This window comes from Phaethon aethereus (assembly GCF_964289735.1).
Source record: "Phaethon aethereus genome assembly, chromosome: 13".
Classification (NCBI taxonomy): Eukaryota; Metazoa; Chordata; class Aves; order Phaethontiformes; family Phaethontidae; genus Phaethon; species Phaethon aethereus.
In genome coordinates this window covers 21687775-21708149 of record NC_138589.1, presented here as the reverse complement: position 1 = coordinate 21708149, position 20375 = coordinate 21687775, and the positions used below count along the sequence as shown (strand labels likewise).

The following is a 20375-nucleotide window of genomic DNA, read 5'->3' as shown; positions in this document are numbered from 1 at the left end:
AGTGGCCTGGTTTTGTCTGCATCCCTTCTGCCTGAGACATTGCTGCTCCACCAGCCCAGCCAGCCGCATCCCCATCTCCCAAGCCGGGCCCCAAACCACTAGTCAAAGCAATACCCTGGTGTGGTGAGTCAGCCAAAAATCAGCTGCCCTAGATGAGGTCTCAAGAGATCTCCAGAAGCTCATTTGTACCACCCCAGGACCACAGTGTTTTGTGCAATCCCTGTTTAGCAAACCCCAGTTTGTACAAATCCCTGTTAGCCCAGACCCTGGTCTGGCAGCTCTCAGGGCAGGACTCGCACCGTGGAGACCTCAAACGCACTCAATTCTCCGCTCTCCTTCACCGGGGAAGACCTTGATACTTGGTCTCCACCTGACCGAGCGGATCAGCTGCTACCCAAGCCGGCCCAGCATGAGCGTGTAACTCGGACAGCACATCCAAGAGGGCTGCTGCTCTCTTTCCCCCCTACAGGTTCTGCGGTCAGGACAGGGAGGGACAGATACACAAAGTGCTAATCAAAGGTGTCTCCAGAGATCCAAATCCCACGAGCTCAGCCTGGAGGATGGCTCACTACCCCTTCACTGCTCTTCTCCAGCCCTCTCCCAAATCACAGCAGCTTTATCCTCCTCCCCACTGTGACATGCAAATTTTCCAGCGTGTGAGCACCGCAGGGAGACGGGCACGGGGCGGACACGGGCCACCTTTCCACCCAGCTGGACCAGGTAAACGCAAGTCTGGCGTGTCCTAGAAAGCAGCACTTGCGACCTCCTGGAGCCTCCGGAAACCCTAATCGTGAGATACCCGCGGGCTCCTCTCCACCCCAGGAAAGGAACAACAGCCTGTTTCCACCTCGGGCTGTGCAGAGGTGGGGAAAAGGAGACCTTCAGTCTACCTGGTAGGAGCAGAAAGGAGCACAAGCTCTGGCTGGAATAAAGACCTTTTTCAGAGCACTGGACTTTTCCAGCTGCCTGGAAACAGGAAGCGCCCAGGCCTGAGAACAGAAACCCTCACACACCCCGCATAAAGGCACACTGAGCCGTTAACCCTAATTACCTGTGACTGACACAAGAGCGAGGCCCTGACCTTCCAGGCATCGCCTCAGCCAAAGGAAAATAAACAGCTCCCTTCATACGAAACACAAGCCATTTTCAACGCCCCCCCCACTTTGCGTTTTCGGTCCAGAATTAAAGGTGTCTGAAATACAAGGGGAGAACGACCCAGCTGCGGCACAGAGCGGGGCTGAGCCCAGAGTCTGTCCACCGCCCCCACAAAGAGCCCGCGTGCCCACCAGCACTGCTCAGCCAGCCCCAGCTCTCCTCCCTGCCCCTCCCCATGTCCCATGGAGGAAGAGGATGCTCCGCAGCCACACCAGGGAGAAGAACGGGCACAGCCATGCGAGCGTCCTGCCCACCTGCCCCCAGCAGTGGCCACTGCCTCCACAGTGTCTCTGGAGCGCGTGTTCGTGCCCTCCGGGCTCAGCGGGAGCTCCTGGGAAATCCACGCTCACTCCCTCATGCATTTTCCTCCGACTGATCCCTTCAGCAGCCCCGGGAGAGCAGAGGAATTTGCTGCTCCCCTGGGCACGGATGCTGAGAGGCTGCTTGCCGCAGAGATGCGATTCACTCTTCATTACCCCAGAGACCCACAGCAGACACAGATCAAACCCCAGCCCAGAGGAGGAATCCACAACAGGCACGTCCCAGCCAGACGGCTCAAACGAGGGAGGAGAGGCTGTGCCAGGTGAGTAGGGGCACAGGGAGCCCTGACAGGCACCTCCGGGCCCTCTCTGCCCTGACCACCACCATCATTTCCACCAACTCCTGGCGCAGCACAGCCCCCTCCCTCAAACATCCTCTTCTTCTAGCACACAGCAGTGCCCCAGTTAGCTCATGCCCCCTCAGCCATCCTTCCAGGGCCATGCCTCCCTCTCCGAGGGCCACAGGCACTCCATCATGCTGGCCCTGTCAGGGGAACAAGTGTCAAGCAGAAGGCAGAGCTTACCCGGGGGGCAGAGCATCCAGGGCTAACACGGCTGCCCGGGACGGCGGGGCGCTGGAGCCGGAGGCTGCCTCCTCTGCCTCTCCAGAGCTGGTCAAGGCAGGAAGGGCAGGAGCGACGGAGCCGTCAGCCACACTCGATGCCACTGGGGTCGGTATGCTCGCTCCCACTGCCGGCCTTTCCTCTTCGATGTCTGCAGCACCCGCTGCGTCTCCGTTCACTGGAAAGGCAGAGGGCAGAGACATTAGCACCCAGAAAGGGTAACGGGGGCCCTGCTGATCTACCGCACCCACGCGGCCTGGGAAGTGGGGCACATGGTGGGTGGCAGCCACTACCACCCAAGCACAGGACTCGCGGTGCTCCCAGCCTGCAGCAAAGGCAGCACCTCCTTCACCCGGCAGTCAGATCCCTCTGGGAACCACTGTCCGTGTGCCTTTGTCCAGAGAAAAAAAAGAAGAGGGTACTTTGCATTTGTGCTCAGCATCTCTTCTGCCACTTGCAGACATGCTGCATGCCCGATGGGAATTCACGTTACGAGCAGGAGCTCAGAAACTGCTGGTGCAGCGTCCTCCCCAGGCAGAGGGAAGCCTGGGCTCAGCAAGTCAGCTGCACTGGTAAGCGCTAAACATTGCTGGATTCCACTGAACTTTTGGAAAAGGGAAGGGGAGGAGACAGAGCAAAGGAAAATTACAAAGAAAACTGATGAAGAGGAAAATGCAGATCAAAAAAGTGAAAGGGAATTTGTTTGACGAATATTTATTAGATAGCCAAAAAACCCTGGGACTTGGCAGTCCCCCAGGGGATAACTTTCGCTACACAGCATCAGCAACTCAGGGAGCCCCTCAGGCAGCATCTACAGGCGATGGATTCCCAGGTCAGCAGGCTCACAGCAACTTCCAGAGTCCTGCAAGACTCAGCTGAGGAGGTCTCTGACTGCTACGCATTTCTAGCAAGCCTCAGAAAGGGATTTTAGAAGCTTCAATCACGTTATGGCAATCTTCAAAGGGAACCTGCAGAATGATCGGTTTGATCTCAGTCCTGGACAAAGCAGAGGAAAAGCTGATCCAAAGTTCAGCTAAGGAAGCTGTGTTCTCCAGGGGGAACACAGCTAGGGCTAAGCAACGTGGCTGTGGAGAAAACATGCCATGAAATAATCTCCTTTTATTGTCGGATGAAATTAGAGCTGTGAGTGACAAATGTAATTCTTGTAACAGTATGCTCAAAAAAAACCATGAAAATGTCAAAATGTACCAAATTGAGGAGGAAGAGGATGACTTCTAGAGGCATTCCACAGAGTGCAAGACAGAGTGTCCAGCACTAATCCCAGCCACCTAAAACACTCATCTCCCCATCCTCAAGTGTAAAATCATCCCCGACAGGACTTGCGGGAGACACAGAGGTTGGTGAGTGGTGAGCAGCGATGAGGATGGCAGAGTCACAAAGCCACTGGGGAGGCTGGAGCTGGGCCAATAAAACATGTTCTAAACAAACCAAAGCCAAGGAGCGAAGTTGTACTTGGGAACAAAAACTCCGTCTACAGGCCAAGGGAGTGTCCCCCGCGCAGCGAAGACACTGGGAAGGGCCGGGTGGGCACAGGGGACACTGGGCAGCATTCGATCCCGGTACAGTGCTGCACCAAACGGCGGAGACGAGCCGCAGCCCTGGGGAGGGGAGCACAGACCAGGCGCGATGGCTGAAAGGCAGCATTTCACATCAGCCTTCTGCTCCCCCATCTCCCTCCCAAAATGGGTTTTGGCAAAATTGAAATTGCATTGCTCCAGGTTTTTCCAATGAAACGGAAAAAAAATAAAAAAAATAAAAATTTAAAAAAGTCTTCCTTTTGGGTTGAACAAAACATTTCCTTCTATCAGAAACAAAGCATTCTGCTGCTTCTTCCAGGTCTCTGCCAAAAGCAAAAGAAAGGTCAGCGCTGCCTGAAAAAGCAGCACAGAGGAGTGGGAGATGCTGCACTGCTCAGCCAGCTCGATGAGAGCCAGAGAAGGAAAACAGGTAAGCAAGCTGCTTGTGGCTTTGTAGTCAGGCACTCAGCAGGTCCCAGTCCCTGCTCCACAAGGTATTTATGGATTTGTGGACAAACCCAAGAAAAGACAAGAGAAACCTTTCCAAAATATCCTCTGGTGTAAGTATCAGCCCCCTTTTGAGACGTGAGTTTGTGCCCTCTCTGGTGCTCGACAGACAGCTACTCCTCCCCGCTTCAGTGGGCGGAGAGCTCAAAACATTGTCACTGAAGACTGATGGGCAAATTCAGCTGAACGCTTCCAACCCTGAAAAAAGTCCGCTGAGCGGTGACAACTGCCCTCCCTGCTGTGGCATCAGTGACATGGCTGTCCCAGTATCCTTTTAAAAACCTGGAGCTGGATGTGGTATTTTTTGTCCGGGAGACTCCAGAGAGAAGCCAGAGAAATTATTCATGACAGGCGGAACGGATCCTACCGGCGTGCTCTGCAGAGCTGCCCAGCTTATCAAAAGTAAAATCCATAAAAATCAATCAATTCACAGGGAGGAAATTCCTGGGCACTACAAGATCCGTTATCTTAGTGGAAAATCATTTTCTCCCGCAACAAGCAGCCCTGAGCTCTGTCCCTGCCACCTCCCACAAGTGCTGGTTCACCTGTGCCGTTGGCCATGCCGGCGTGCTGCGCGCTCTTGGCCTGCTGCCGGTGCCGGCTCCTGGCACTGGGACTTGGCTCTCCGCTCCCTGTGTTTTGCCTGGCCACTCCAGCCACATGTCGGTGTGTCCTGCAAAGGAAAAAAACACGGGAGGTAAGACACACCACTGGCTTCACCAAAAAAAACCCGTTCCTGCCTTTTTGCCTCGGCCTTGCACTGCTTCTCCCCCAGCAGAGCCATCCGTCTCCCCCGAGAACGGCCGGGATGCAGCCACATGCCTCTGCTCCCCCGGCAGCACCCGAACTTCGTGCTGCTTCCATGGACCTGCCAGCCTGCCCACAAGTCCTGGCACCCACCTGCCAGTGGCAGAGTCCCACAGAGGATAAACCTGGGTGATAAGGACCTTGCTTTTGTTTGTGGGTGCTCACCCCGTCTGCCCCACATGCCAAGGAATGGCCCCGGGCACTCATGGCCAGAGACCGGCTTGCAGCACCAAGCTGTCACGGCCACCAGCAGTTTGCTCCTTCCACCCCCGCAATAAAGCTCCCAGGAGAGATCCCGCACCAGCGCCAGCTGCTGCACCGCGGTGCCGCATCAGATGCTGGTGGGAACCCTCACCGTGCCTCCCGCCCGGCTACCAGCCTTGCACAAAAGCAGGTGAAGAAGGTGCAAGCGTTTGCCACTGCCAGGACGGCCCGGAGAGCTGGGGCCTCGGCAAAGGAGGGAACAAGCAGCTGGGAAAGACGGGAGCTTAAATCATGGCACAGGTTGCAACTGGCTCAAATGCGGCTGCTCCACCTCGCAGGAGGTCTTCTCCACCTCGCAGGAGGTCTTCTCCTTGTGCCACGCTGCAGCTCCCTTGCCAGCACGTCCCGTTCAGCAAGCTCTCCCACTCCGACCACCCCGCGCCCCACAGGCAGCCCCAAGGCAGTCAAGAATTGAGGCTTTTCAGGCCGATTAAGAAGCCTAGTCCTTACTGCAAGCGGGGAGGGGGCTGGCGCAGGGCGGGAGGGGGGTGCTGCCTTCCCAGGTCCGCTGGGGCAGGGGAGAAGAGGCAGAGCCTGGCCACCTCTGCCCAGGATGCCGGGCCGGGGCAGCGACCGCAGAGGGCGAGGTCCGCAGGGATTAGGAAGTCAGTTTGCCCCAGCCAAATTCTCCCCTTAAAAGGGCAAAACCCACAAACTGTCCCCACGTCTCGGGGCTGGAGCTGGGAGGGGACGGCAGCTTGGCAGCAACAGGGCGCAGCATCAGTCATGCCACCCTCACCAGCTCCAGCAAGCCCTCGGTTCCTCCCACTCGCTCCGAAGCCGCTCTCCTTGGGGAGCGGCTCACAAGAGTGGGCAAGAGGAAGGGCTGGGATCGGGAGGAGACTTGGGAAAGCAGGAGATGGTTGTTGAAAATAGATCAGGTAAGACCCACGGGCAGAGCAGCCCGTGAGCAGGAGCCACCAAGGCTGCTTTGACCAGCCATGGAGCTTCCAGGAGGGCAGCCCCACACAGGGGCTCCGGGAGGCACTCCTCAGACGGTGAACGCGCCCCAGAAACCTCGGCTACCCCCAGGGCACCGCTACGTGCTGGGGGTTTGCTTTGGCCACCGGCCCCTGGGGACTCGCAGCAGCTGCAGGCACAGAAGGGGCTCCTCTTCCCCCGGCTGGGACATGTCGGCTGCCTCTTGCTGCCCATCCATGGGGCTCAGCGGGGCACGCGGGCACCACACGGCTCCCGAACGTCGCCTGGGACCCACCTCCCCACACGCACCCCATGGCGAGGCCGGGAGGCAGCGCAGCCCCCGGGGCCCCGGCCGAAGGGGAGCGGGCAGGTGGCACCGCTGGCAGGAGCCGGTCCCGCCAGGAGCGGCCCCTGAGGCATGGGACGGATCCGGCCCCTGCCCTTCTCAGCACGGATGAGCTCAGAGCTGCCCAGAGAGTTTTTAGAAACCAAAACAGGATGTTTCCAGGCTGCCAGCCGGCCGCACAGGGTTACCAGGCCTGAATTAGCCAGCCCGCCGCCCAGCCCAGCCCTCCTACGAGTGCTCCCATCTGGGCATTGTCTTTTAATAGACGCATGGAAACAAACCCAGCGGGGCCACGTGAGAGCGGCGGGGCTGGGAACGCGCTCTTAAAATAGGAGCGGGGAGAAAACAAGGCAGAGCGCGGCTGGGAACAGCCGCTCGCAGCCACGCCGGAGGGACGGAGCGGGGCATGCGGATGGCAGCCCGTCTCCCAGGCAGCTGACCAGACCCCCGCTGTCTCCTGTCCGCCGGGGACCTCGGGTGGCTGCCCCGTCGCGTGCTCTGCCCCATGGCCCCTCCTGGGCCGGAGGCAGAGGGAGCGGACGGTGCCAAAGAGGAAAGTGGCGCCAGCCAGGGTGACATCAACCTTCCGGCTCCCCCGTTTCTGCCGAGGCAGAGCCCTCACGCCACAGGGGCTGACATGGGCCCCGGGCAAGAGACCCAGGAGCGGCCGCCTCCTCCCGCTGCGGCGGCCAGAAGGTCCCGCCTGGCATGAGACGCCAGCAGAGGCGGCAGCACCGGTCTCGGTCTCACTCGGCACGCCAGATCACAAGCTGCAGCCGAAGAGGAGGGAGGGCAGAGCGCACAGCCAGGAGCCAGCATCAGCTGCAGGGCACCGGGACACAACCACCAGGAAACACAACCGGGAGAGCCCGGTGCCACGCGGGCAGCAGGGGCTCAGCTCCCGAAACACAGAGCTGAGCAACTCCCCCTGCCCCTGCAAAGAGGGGAGGAGGCAGCCACGTCCCCCGGCACCCAGCCCTCATGCCTGCAGCGCCGGAGGCAGAGATGGCACCCGTGTACCCCACCCTGCAGCTGGGGCAGGACAAACACCTCCTCGCCCCACGGTGGCAGGACGTGCAGACAAAGAGGCACCTGGCTCCGAAACCCCAAACCCAGTTTATTCCTGTTACCCACCCCATTCCAGCTGACCCAAGACCCATCTCACGGCTTGTTCTCCAAGGCCCTGAGCAGCCCCCCAGTCCCTCCGCGGCAGCAGGCAGCACACCCGCCGTGCAGCACTGCCTGCCTCTCCCCTGCTTGTACCGGGGCTGGAACTGGTGATCACAGCTCCCCGGCCTCCCGCCGTTGTGGTGTCACACCAGAAGCCACATGCCTGGGGACACTCCGCAGCCACACGCAGGGCTCTGCGGAGCCAGGGGTCTCACAACGGGAAATGCTTCATCTGAGTGATGAGAGTCTCTCCCGTCTGCCCTCAGGGATGCTCATGCCTGTCGCTAGCTGAGTGGCGACATTTGGACATCACACCAGCAGAGAAAGCAAAGCATGCTGCACTGAGGAAATGGCTTGAGTTTGCATGAGCTTGTGACAGGTGACAGCCGTTTCTCATGGCCGTGCCTCAAATCGCAATACCCGACGTGGCTCGCCAGCCGGAGCCTCTCCGCAGGGCAAGCGGCAAACCAGGCTACTTTATTCCCTGCTGTCAGAAGAGGCCCCTCTGGCCACCACAGACAAACGGGGATTGTGGCAACTCTCTGGGCACCCACGGCACCAGCTCTCAGCCGGGGACCTCTGGGCTCTGTTTTCTCTCCATGCAGAGAGCTGTGGAATTTCACACCCCGTCACCAAGATTAGCAGCAAATCCCAAGATGACATTTGTTCAGAAGAAGAAAGAGAAGCCCTGACCAAGCAGTTTCCCTTGAGGGGACAGTGTAGAAATAGCTGAGGAGCAAAGAATGACCCTTTTCTTTCCGTCCTGCCTGTGAGCGAGTTTGCCAGCATCCATCACCAAGCCCGGGAAAATAAACACGGCTCTGCGTATAAACACAGCAAACATCAAACAGCGTTCCCATGCGCAAAGGACCCGTACTCCACTCTGGAGAAGGCAGCTGCCTCCATGGTGGGTACGTGCAGCAACCCTCTGCCCCATGTAGAAGTACTGGCCAGACCTCACCACACTTCTCTTGCATGGTCACAGGTCGAGACAACACCAAAAGCAGAAACTGATTTCAGGCAATCGGAACGCAGTCAGGAATCAGAAGTAAGCAGTCACCAGGCTGAGCCTCTCAAACGAGAACTTTGTAGGCATTCTAGCACCTACCAATAGCTGCTAAGTGGCTGCAAAGTCCAGCTCCCTTCAGGACACTGAGCACTCTCTGGCCCCTTAGGAGGCTTTAACACCTGGACAGCGGGAACCACGAGGAGCAGCCGCAACAAAAGGGCACAAACTGTGTTCAGCAACCTGCTCCCAATTTCCCATCCCACTCCCTCCTCGAGTGGGAGACGAACACACAATACGGAAGGACAGGGTCAGGGTCACTTTTTAAAGCCAAAAACATTTCTCCCCTTCGCTCATCTCTTGTATGTGCCCAGCAGATGAAGAAGGAGCAGGAAAGCTCAAGGTGTGGGGCTTGTTGCCGAGAGTGCTCCTAAGCCTGGGGCATGCAGAACCTCTTACTGGGCAGGCTGCAGGCACCCTCTCTACAGGCACACTTCTAACCAGAACATCTGTATAGGCTGCTGGGCCACTGCCATGTTCTGGAAATATAAATAAGCGTTAAATTCAACTCCATGTTGACAGTGTGACACGTCTCTCAATAACCACAGCTCCAAAAGGAGCAGCACTGAGCCACTCCAGCCCAGCAAGAAGGCAAGGAAGGGCAGCGTGCCAGGCACAGGATGGCCTGGTGCCCAAGCATCTAATTTCCTTTGGAAGCAGCTGTTATTTCCCTGCAGCTCTCCTTGCTCTGCTTTTCCTGCTCTCCACAGACCTTCGGAAGCATCCCCCTGTGACCATCGCCCAGAGGGGCATCGTGCTTCCCAGCCTGGTCCAGCGCCTGGCCAGGGCTGTGCTCAAGGCAAGAGTCCCCGTAATACCCATCTGCAGACCAGCCCTTTGCTGGTTTGCCTGGTCACAGCCTGCCCCACATCCCCCTGACTGGCCATTCCTTCAGCTGCCAGTAGAGCAACCGGTAGAAACTGTCTGGGCCGCCACAGACCTGATATTCCTTCAGAAACGAGTATTTTAAGAGCGGCTCAGGTCAGTCGCACACCGGCTGTATGGCCATCTCCCAGCTCGGCTGTCCTCCGGGCTGGCCAGCCCACCCCGCCCCACACCTCCTATGAGCTGCTTCGCTGGGGAGATCCGGACTGGGGTCCACTGCACTGGGATGACCCAGACGCTTCTCAGCTGCCTCATGGCTGCAGCAACCAGACAGTAATGGACTGACAGGTGCTGCCAGCATGGGACCCTTACCTTGGTCTGCTTCCAAAGCAGTTTGCTCCGGGAGGCTGGTGTCTGCCCTCCGTGGCTGCAGCCATGCTGCTGGGGTCCCGTCCAGGCAGCTGGGACCCTGAATGGGTGAAGAAAATGACTGAGGCACCTACCAGTTCTACCCTCCTTCCTTCTCCCCCTCCTTCCAGAAAGGAGACCCGAAAGCACAACAGCCCCATACGCTACAGGACAGGCCCACCAGCACACAAGGAGCCCCTGCCTTTACCCCGAGGTGCTCTCCTCTCCCACTGCTGTGCGACGGCATAGCCCGTCCCCGCAGCACCCCGCGGCTCCCAGTGCCGCGCTAGGGAAGGCAAACACAGGCCCTTGCAGAACTGGCAGCACCAGCAAAGCGGCCACATGTAAGACTCCCAGATTTCACAGGCTTTGTCTCCCAGCGAGGAAGAGAAGGAGCCAAGGGAAAGCAATGCACCAGCCCCTGTCCAGCACAAGCTCTGCTCGCTCCCCTGCCAGCCCTCATGGGTCAGACATCAGTCCACGTCTCCGCACACCCTCTGCCACAGGGAGCCCTTTTCTGAGCGGCTCGTTAAATACAGAAGCCATTTCCCCAGCCCACACAGGACAGCGAAGGAAGGGGCCAAGCCGCGCGGGCGGCTGGTGGAGGGCCTGGAGAAGGGCCGCTCCACTCACGCCGTCGGGGCCGCGGGGCGCGAGCCTGTCGACGCTCCCGCTCCTGTCCCACTACACGCGCGCTCCCGCAGGAGCCCATGTGCGAGCCCGGGGTCCGGGCGGGCAGGGGCCGGAGCCTTACCTGCGAGAGGAGGTGGCTGCTGGCACTCGGACGCTTGCTCAGAGGTCCCCGGGGCCGTGCTCTCAGCCCCACTCCTCTCCCCGCCGCTGCTCACCGCCTCGTGCTCAGAGCCGCCGCATGCATGCGGAGACGGGCGGCACTCACCCTCTGTCACGGCACTGCCATTAGGCAGGCTTCCCAGATCAACAGCAGGCCCGTCCAGGAAAATCGTCAGCTCTCCGCCGGAGACAACGCTGCCTTTGTTCTCCGTCTGCAGGTCCAGGGTCAGCTGCCTGTTCTCCACTGTGGGAGATGAGGGAACATGGAGAAAGAGACCAAGCAGTCACCACTCGGGATGCCAGCCATGATGGAGGATGGCTCCACCACCCCGGCTCCCCCATGGGACAGAACATCAGACTCCCCTTCAGGCCTCCCCATATCCCCAAAGGACAACGTGCCTGCTCCCTCAGGGCCAGCTGTCCCAGCGAGCACCACTGGCATTGGCCCCACACCTACAGGTACCTACCAGCATCGCCAGAAGACACCCAGCCAGCCCCACCACCCGCTTCTGAGGAAGACCCTCCTTCACCAGCTATTGCTCGCAAAGCAGAGTCCCACCACGGCGGCGGAGCTGCCCCAGGGCCCCTGACTGTAACACAGCCGAGACCACCATCACTCACAAATCCAGAAGCTGGGGCTGTAGGGGAGATGGTGGCAGAAAAGCCGAGGGATTCGGCTGGTTTGACACAACACGTGCGTCAAGAAGGATCCTGCATGAGGATGACCACCAGCAGGTGCTTGGGACATAAAGCAGGCTGATGGCCACATGCCCAATGGTGCCTGAAGCCCAGTTCAGTTCCACTGAACGCAACTGGCACAAAGGGCTGCCCCCAAACACGCAGAAACCCTCCACTGCGGCATCAGACCGCCTTCGCAGAAGCTTCTGGAGTGGCTGGCATGGGCTGGGAGGCTTCTGGAGGCAGCCGCCAGCTCTACTCTCCTCCCTCGTGAGCCAGTTTGGCTCCAGCAGCTTAGCGAGCTGGACAGCGTGGCTTTGCTCAGGGGTAATGGCCCCAGGAACACCGCTCACCGCTGTCCCCTCGGGCACGGAGCGAGGGGCTGCAGCGGCAGGGAAGGGGAGGGTAGCCGACGAGCTGCGCAGTGCCACGCGCCAGGGCACCCAGCAGCTGCTTCGAGAACCAGCACCTGCCCCATTTCACAATGCACGTCAGCAGCCGCGGCTCTCTGCCTCCCCGCGCCCCAGGACGGACACCCGCCAGCCTTCCAGCTCCTCTGAGGCCTCCCGACAGCTCCCCACGGCACGCGGACAGCCACGAGAGCTGTCCCTGGAAGCCACCAGCACCCAGCAGGGCTGGAGCAAGGCACAGCACAAAGGGGCTGCCTGCACATCTCCCGCAGCCTCCTCCAGCTGTGCCCACAAAGCCACCCACTGCAGAGCCCCACGAGCGATGAGAGAACACCACGACCCCCCGTGCCCAGGGCAGGCAGGGCCCTCGTGCCGCCGCAGCGATGCCTGCTGGAACCAGCAGGACTGAAACACCCAGCTCCGCCACAGAAAGCCAGCAAGATTTGGCTGCGCCAGGCTGGGACACCGGCCCAGACACTTCCTGACTCATTTGCTCAAATAACATTTTTATTATACACAGATTGCTCATGACACAACGGCACCATTTTTTAGCAACCTGCTTTGTCCTGGTCCACCGCTGGGATGGGGTGCGGTACCTGTCAGCGGCAGCAGGAGGAGGATGGGAACGCGCTCCCCACAGACCCCCCGTCCCATCTCTAGCTCCAGGGTGAGACATGCTGGCGGGGCCCCAGGGTGTGCAACTGCCACCCAAACAGCACCTACAGCTGCCAGCCCAGCCCTTGCACAGCACCGGGGCTGAAGGCACCGAGACCGCGGTGCCGCTGCGCATCAGCCTGGCCGTCGCCAGGACCGGAAGCAGCCGCGCGCCTGTCGTGCCGGCCTGGAGAGGGGCTCCTGCCCTCCTTCCCTGGCCGGAGCGGCTGCTCCCCGCAGGGCACTTGCCAGCCTCACACAACTGGGAAGAGGCAGAAATGGGACAGAGAAGGGGTCTGGCACGAGGCCAGCCACAGCACTGCACCACGTGCACTGGCCCATGGCCGGTAGCCATCCGTCCTCCGAGCCGACCAGCACTGCGAGGGGGAGCCCAGCCACAGGGCAGGCGGCCCCGTGCTGGGATTCACTGCCCCCTCCTCCAATTCACGCCCCACAGGGTGCTGAACAGCACCCCGAAGCCCCACGCCCCGGGGTCTGCAGTGAAGACAGGGCCATGGGACGGGCAGCACTCATGGCCCTCGGGAAAGTCTCAGGTTTCCAGCGGCAGCAGGCGGGTGTCCTGCTCCGGCAGGAGCACACGCTCACGGCGGCACGGCACAGGGGTTGGAGCCTAACTCTGTCGCCCGTTACCCGCCCACCAACAGACAAGGAATCCTGCTAAGCCTGGTCTTACCCACCTGCCTAAAGGAGTTGCTCTCAGTTTGCTTCCAAGGGGAAGCAGCCTCACAGACCATTTTAAGAGCCTGACACAGAAGATGCTACTGACCGCGGCCAAAAACCAGAACAAATCCAGACCCTGTTTCTCCCCGGCTGCTCCAAGCCACACGAACTTGCATTTTCTCTGAAGATGCAGAAGTCGGGCCTGCGCGCTCCGGGGGTCCCGTCCATACCCCTCTGCGAGCGCCCGGCAGCCGAGCGAGCCGCTCTCCCCACCGGAGCTGCACAAGCCCTCATTGTGCCGGCGCCCAGCCGAGGGGGCGGCCGCGCAGGAGCAAAGACAAGGTGTCTCCAAGTGGAGGATGTGAACATGAACCTCCCAGCCGGCTTCCTTCTCCCCCTCTCCACCCCCTTCAGCTTTTTTAAAGAAAATAAACACTAGCAGAACCTTCCATTCACTGTCCCCGTCCAGCACGCAGGACGCACAAAGGGACATTGCTGTTGCACCAACAGAGGGTCCCCTGAACGGCTGAGCACAAAGGCTGCCTGTGTCCCGCCAGCAGCCAGAATGTCAGAGGGATTATTATTATTATTTTGGGAGGGGGTCGGGGGGTAATTTGGTCCTGAATAAGGTCTCAGTTCAGCTACTTCCAGTGCCCCGCACGCAGCATCAGAGCTCCCATTTAGCGGGGGTTAGCTGGAATTCCCACCCAGCCCATTAAGCGGATTTACAGTTCCATGAAGCCAAGCTGGTAGCAGCCAGCGTGATAACGGCCCCGGGCCGAGCCCAAGCCGGAGCCCTCCAGGAACCACACGCGCCTGATGCCCACAGGCACAAGCGCCAGAGAGCTGCCGCGCGGGAGGGGGCAGCCCCTCTGCCTCTTCCCTGGGTGGGTGGCTCCATCTTGGCACACGCAGACAGGAAGATTTCCAGACAGACAGCCGGACGGTGCCTCCAACCCTCTCAGCTCCCCAAACCAGTTCCACTGGATGCAAAGGCCAGTTTCCACTCAAACAGCTCCACGCAATCAAAGCTGTACGCACCATCGCCCCTTGAGTGCAGCCCCCACGGAGCGGCCACGACTGCTGCTTATGCAAAAGGAAGACGAGCAGATCCTCTGGGCTACCCTGAAAACCACGTGCTCCAGCCAGCAACCTACTTGCCCCCCATCAATCTGCAGAAGAATCAAACCCCAGAGCCAGAACCCTGCCCTGAAAGCACCCTGGCACCAGACAGAAAAGGCAGGGCAGCAGAAAACGTCGGTGGGGCCGCTCTCGGGGCCGGTGGGAGCCCCGAGCCGTACCGGCCTCCCCCGGGTGTCAGGCTCCCCCAGAGCTCAGGGCTGGCGGGTGGGCAGCACCCACCTCCCTGGTGCTCAGCAGGTGAAGACTAGCTTAACCTTTGTGCATACCCGCAGCCAAAGGAACGACTCCATGCTGTGGTTCTACAGGCCCTCCGGGAAGCAGGGGAACATTAGACCTTCCACAGCCATGCCTAAACCACGGAGGAACCCAGAAGTAGGGGAAAGGATAATCTTTACTGTCCCAGGTAAAATGTGAAAGTCTCCCGGGGCGGTGGGAAGCTTTGCCCATGCTGCTGACACAGTCTCAGCCACCAGCAGCTTAGAGACAACTGTGTCTCACTCCATTTATCTGCCAGGTATAACCAGGAGGACCTCAGACTTCTGCTTCCTTCTGAACCACCACAGCCCTGGGAGGGAAGACATGATGAGAGGAGAAAACCAAAAAGCCCGCTATCTCTGACCAGGGGCAGCTGGCTGTCTGCAAAATAGCCCTGCCAGGCTACGGCAGGACCGGAGCCGGCAGACCCTGCCTACGCACCGGCTTGGGCGCAGAGAGCAGCCGCCCATCCAAACTGAGCGTGGGGGTGGCCAGGGCACGGGGACAGTGCTGGTGGTCACAGTCCCATCAGCTCTGCAGGACACTCGGGACGCGACACCCCAAAGGCGACGTGGGGTAGGCACAGGCCGACCCCCGCTGCGACCCTGGATGACCAGCTTTATCAGGCTGTGGCCTGGCACTACAGGGCCGGCTCACCGAACAGTCACGGCGGCTGGCCCGAGTCTTTGCCTTCACGGCTCCTCGCTAAGAGCCCCTGCTGCCGGGGCGTGCAGCAGAGCTCCTCTGACATCGCACCCACGACGGTGGGGACGCTGCAGCTTTCCAGAGGCTCGGGGCTTTGCTGCCGGCTTCCTGGAGGCTCTCGCGAGGCCGCAGCTCCAGCGGCTCCGCCCGGGCGCAGCAGCAGGGAAAGAAGAGGCTCTGCGGGAGCTGTAAAGCCCCGGCATGCGGTGCCACTCAAGAAACAGGAGCCCGCTGAGGTAACTCGCGCCCCGAGCAGCGAGCAGTAAAAGCGAGCGCTTTCATTTGCGAGCGGCAGCCTGGCCGACTCCAGCGCCTGCACAGACATCCACGGCTCGGCACACGGGGGGACCAGCAAAAACCAGCAAGGCCCAGTATTGGCTTCCACGCAGACCGTGGCGCGAGGCCGGCTGGGGACGTTCCTCGGGCCTCGTGGGAGGAGTGGGCAAGGAGCTCGCGGAGCCTGGGAACAAAGCGGTGCCTCTGCAGCAGGCAGAGCTCAGGGGCCGGGGCAGGGGGCTGTGCCATTGCAAATGAGCTGTTTTACCGGAGCCCTGGGAGCAGCTCGGCTCTGTGGAAGGCTCCAGCTCATTTTCTGTGATCGAGCCCATTCTTACCCACCTCTCCATCTCCCTGGCCAATCCCCTCCGAAAGCGGGAGGGCGCTGCCTGCCAGCGGAGAGGCCCCGGAGGCGCCTGCCAAGGCGGTGGGAAGCGCTGGGAGCCTGAAAGCAGGAGCTCCTGTCTGACAGCTCGGGCTGTCAGCTCCAGCAGGCTCTCTCCATCTTCCTGGGAGCTCAGGCCCGACCGGGCTCATCACTGAGCTCTCTCTCCAGGCTCCAGGCCTCAGAGCCGAGACTCCTCCACCTGAAGCGAGGCGTGCTTGGCAGGAGGGCCAACAGAAAGAACGGGGGGAGCTCCACCACCTTCCTGGCAGGCGGGAGCCCTGCATGCGCTGCCACAGACGTCACCGGCAGCAAGAACAACACCCCTGTCCAAAAGTAGGGCAACCAGAACAATTCTTCCACACCAAGTAGAACTACAGGAACATAAACCGAAGGCCACAGCTACGCTCGCATATCAGTAACTTACCGAAAACCTCATCAAAACTGTAACAAACCCAGCTAAGCTAGAGAGCAGGTCTGCTGCGCGGCAGGAGCAGGCATGCTCCTGCTGAGCGCTCCCCAGGAGAGGGAGAGGATGGCTGGGCCCCACCAGCAGCAGAAGCACACGCATTTCGCTGCCATCCCCAGGCAGAGGGTTGTGGGCTGCATTAGGACATTAACCGTTCGATTCAGGATGGCTTGAAATCCCCAACGCCCTTTGCAGGCCCTTGCATGACCGGGCACTTCCCCAGGCTGGCAGGCCCAGGGAACGGGCTCCCCTCCTCTCCACAGGCAAGGAGCCCTCTCAAGGAAGGGGCCTCCCAGGCGCCCAGGGACGCAGGCTCCCGTGGGACCTCCGGCGGGCTGGCAGCAGTCTCTGGCCCACTCAGAGCTGCAGCAAAGGCCACGCAGTGAGTCCGCAGAGAAGAGGAGGGAGCGGGCACAGGTTAGACAAGACGGGCAGACAAGAGCACATCGCTCACCCAGGCAGTGCCGGCTGCCCCCAGCCCATGGCAGCACCTTCCCGGCAGGGCAGGGCAGGCTCTGCAGCTTTAAGAGTCCTCCCTCCCAGCCCACGGTGTGAAGGAAAAATCTGACACGTTTTTTCTGGTGGATGTTAACAGACAAGCTAGAACAGCCAGTTGCCTTTTCCATTCATTTTCCACACAGCCCCCTGGGACTCCTGCTAAAGAAAGAGCCGATTGTGCCCCTGCAGAGGAGCAGGCAGGTAGGGCGGGAGCAGCAGCGGCTCCCGGAGCCCAGCACAGCAGGGTATTTGCACAACTCAGGGAGAAAAAGCTGCAGAGGAGGGTGCCCTGGGGCAGAGACCCCCACTGCAGGCTGACTGATAACCACCCAAACAACAGGCATCCCAGCCCTGCAGCTAGCCAGAGCGGACACTCAGGTCCTCACGGGCTTTGTGAGCTGATGGCAGCGGCAGCAGCAGCGCAGCTCCCTGCATGGCCCTCGCTGTCCCGGCAGGACAAGGTGCCACTCAGGGGCATGGCGGGCTGCCCGCCGCAGGGAGCGCAAGCAGGGACACCGTCACGGTTTCGTAGCCTGCAGCTGGCAGTGCCAGGGGAAGCAGCTCACCCCAGCCCCTGGCATGGGGGAGAGTCTGAACCAGCCCCGAATCCCCCCAGGGCACGGGAGGCCCCTCTCCCTGCTCAATACCAGGTCTGTCTCTCACAAGAAAAGACAGAGCGAGCCTTTTCCAGCCCCGCACAGCCGCTTGCATGGCCCAAGCCCTGAATGGCCACCTTTATACAGTAGCTGCTGTCACGAGCCACACTGCGGCGACCACAAATGGCAGCAAATAGCTGAGGGGTTTGTGTTTCCGTACAGGCTGCGGCACCCTGGCTAACGGAGGTATGGCTTCCGTCACTGCCCTGACAGGCAGCCCAGGGCACACAATGGCACCTTGTTCCCTCCTGGGGCAGGGGCTGCACGGGAGCTGCTGCAGCCACCGCCTCTCCTCCCCGCTGCACACCTACGGGGCAGGCGAGGTGGCAGGACCCTGTGGAGCGCGAGGCACCCAGCCAGGGCGGAGGCTGAGGGACCCCAGTGGGGTCCAGCTTGTACGTACGTTTCCCACCGCTCTTCAACAGGTTGCCGAGGCTGACGGAAGCAGTGCCCAGCAGCTCGTTCCTCAGGGTATGGCAGCTCCACACCTTCAGGTCCAAGTGGCTCTGAGCTGTGACATTCCTGCAGAGACCAGAGGAGGCCATCACCATGGCCTTGTCCCTGCTCAGAGAGTGGGCAGTGCCAGGCCTGCCAAAGCCAGGGAGCAGAGGGAGGCAGGCAAGGTGATGAGGCAATGGGAGACCCCCCCCTCCTGCCATCCTCCCGGCCTGGCTGTCCCTGGCAGTGTCCTCATCTGCGGGGAAAAGATCTCCAACACCTGGGCGGCCCCAGCTGACAGCACAGTGAGGTACACTGCGGGGCACCGGGCTGGCCCCAGCACCAGCCCCACAACAGGGAGTCATGGAGACTTACAGGATGAGGATCTCGTTCCACAGCAGCTCAGAGCTCCCGATCTGTTTCCCTGTCTTCTTGGTCTCGCTGGGCAGCCCGTCACCCGCCACCTCCACATAGCAGTTCATCCGTGACGGGCGGCTGTGCGCCTTGGGCTTCACAGACACGACTGGGCAGGGGGGACAGGCAGAGGGTCAGACAGCCACAGGGGAGACCCTGTCCCCAGCTCCCTAACCCCCCCCCACCCGCCCCATTCCTGCCAGCTCGAGGTGCCACGAGTCACCACAGAGTCAAACTGCTTTTGGGAGAGGGGGAGCGAGAAGCGATCCTCCTGATGGCAGCAATGCCTGTATCCAGGTGCTCCCATCACCAGCCCCCAGTCACTGCCTGTCCCCAGCTTCACCCACACCTTGGTCCCACACCCGAAGGCTGCAGGAGTGTCACGATCCCCACAGACACCACCCTACCCCCGGGCTTCTGAGCACGGTGAGGGCAAGGGGGCTCTGCCAGAGCCGCTGGGTAGAGGCACCCACCAAGTGAAGCTCAGCCACCCCCCCAGGCCAGTGGTGCCCTGCCCCGGGGACGCAGCTCCGGGGTACGCAGCTCCAGGGGACGGGAGCCATCTCGCGGCCACGGCAGCACCAGCGCGGCCCTGGCAGGGTCACGGAGCCACGTCCCGCGGGCAGCCAGGGAGAGGAAGCAGCGGAGCCCAGCTGACAGCCGCTCCACTTCCCTGGGCACCCATGGGACGCAGGGCAGTGCTGACCTTCCCCAGCCCCTGCTCCCCCAGGAAGGTGTCCCAGCCCGGGGCACAGGCAGAGCACACACCCAGACCAGATGCACCCGAAATCCACATTCCCCCCCATGAGGCTCCTGGCCCCCACCTCCAGCGAGGCAGTGGGACCCACCTTTCACAGAGAGCTGGGACTTCTCGCAGGGCAGCCCGGCCCTGGCCCTGCTGGAGCTCGCAGCAGCCATGGCATCACCCCTGGCTGGAAGCAGAGAGAGAAGAGACACCTCAGCACCGCTGCCACCATGCAGAGGAAGCTGGGGCTGCACTGGGGTCCCAGGTCAGCCTCTCTGGGCCCAAATGCAGCTCGGCCATTACTGCAAGCTACCCACATGGCAGGGAGACTTGACAATGGACAGACACACACCTGGTACACACAGGTTCCCTCTCACTCCTGATAAATCAGCCCTGCACCCCAGACAACAGCAATGCTGCGCCGTAGGGAGAGAAACCCCCCTTCAATGGCACCACCATGGCCTGAAGAGCTCTGAGCCAAGCTGGGCAGCACTCAGTCCTCTGCACACCCCATTTGGGTGGCTGCAGCTCACCTTGACCTAAAGGCCGCTGCTCATCACAGCCATCACGAGGACAGAGCAGTCTCAAAAGCCTTCAGCAGATACACTGTCTCACACCCTGCTCTGTGCTGATGAGCAGCAGCACCAGCTTGCGAGCAGCCTGCATGGCCACCGTGCAAGGGATCCCTCGGAAAGGGCGAGGCAGCGACAGCAGCGGAATAGAGCAAGGTCCAGTCACAGTATGGGGAAGCAGCCACATCCCTCAAGGACAGCCCAGGTCTTTTCCTGGCAGCAAAATCCCACAGAAAAATCAGTCCCATCTATTCTAACGCACTGTGAAGGGGACAGGGACAGCAGTTGCTCTGAACAGAGAGAAGGATCACACTGGTGGAGCAGGCTACACGCCCAAACCTCCACTTCCCCAAGTGCTCACCACTTCCTCGCTCTCCAGTGCCACGTCAGTGTCACCACAGGCACAGCGCTTCCCCTGCCCCTTCTGCTGCAGCTCTCCCCTGGAGTCACCCACCGAGGACAGGGAGCAGGCAGGAAGGACACAGGCTGTAATACCCAGGGACGCTGGCAGAACACGTGGCTGGGCAACTCTGCCGAAAATGACTGACCACGAAGTAGAAGGATGAGGTCACATATCACACAGAAGCACGAGGTGCTCGGTCTGGGACCACAGAGTCAGCTATTGACTCACACCATCCTCCTGAGCCTGCGGGCAGGAGCCCTCCTCCCTGCACTTCCCAGGCAGAGGAGCTGGAGAGGATGCGCTGTGTGCGG

At 60.8% G+C, this 20375-nt stretch overlaps 1 protein-coding gene across 3 annotated transcripts in view; it reads right to left on the bottom strand.

Annotated features, from left to right (window-relative positions):
* Positions 1 to 19276, bottom strand: part of WWP2 (WW domain containing E3 ubiquitin protein ligase 2) — a gene marked incomplete at its 5' end in the record, with an annotated part of 38368 nt that extends 19092 nt beyond the window's left edge. The window contains 8 exons of one of the 3 annotated variants that reach the window (XM_082005605.1): positions 2000 to 2216; positions 4629 to 4756; positions 9855 to 9951; positions 10072 to 10176; positions 10645 to 10926; positions 17896 to 18014; positions 18306 to 18453; positions 19193 to 19276. In XM_082005605.1, the coding sequence (XP_081861731.1) occupies positions 2000 to 2216; positions 4629 to 4756; positions 9855 to 9951; positions 10072 to 10176; positions 10645 to 10926; positions 17896 to 18014; positions 18306 to 18453; positions 19193 to 19262 (1166 nt within the window). Of the gene's footprint in view, positions 1 to 1999; positions 2272 to 4614; positions 4757 to 9854; positions 9952 to 10071; positions 10177 to 10644; positions 10927 to 17895; positions 18015 to 18305; positions 18454 to 19192 lie in introns of all 3 variants that reach the window. The other 2 variants (XM_082005606.1, XM_082005607.1) reach the window with 2 other exon arrangements.
* Positions 19277 to 20375: the final 1099 nt, after the last annotated feature.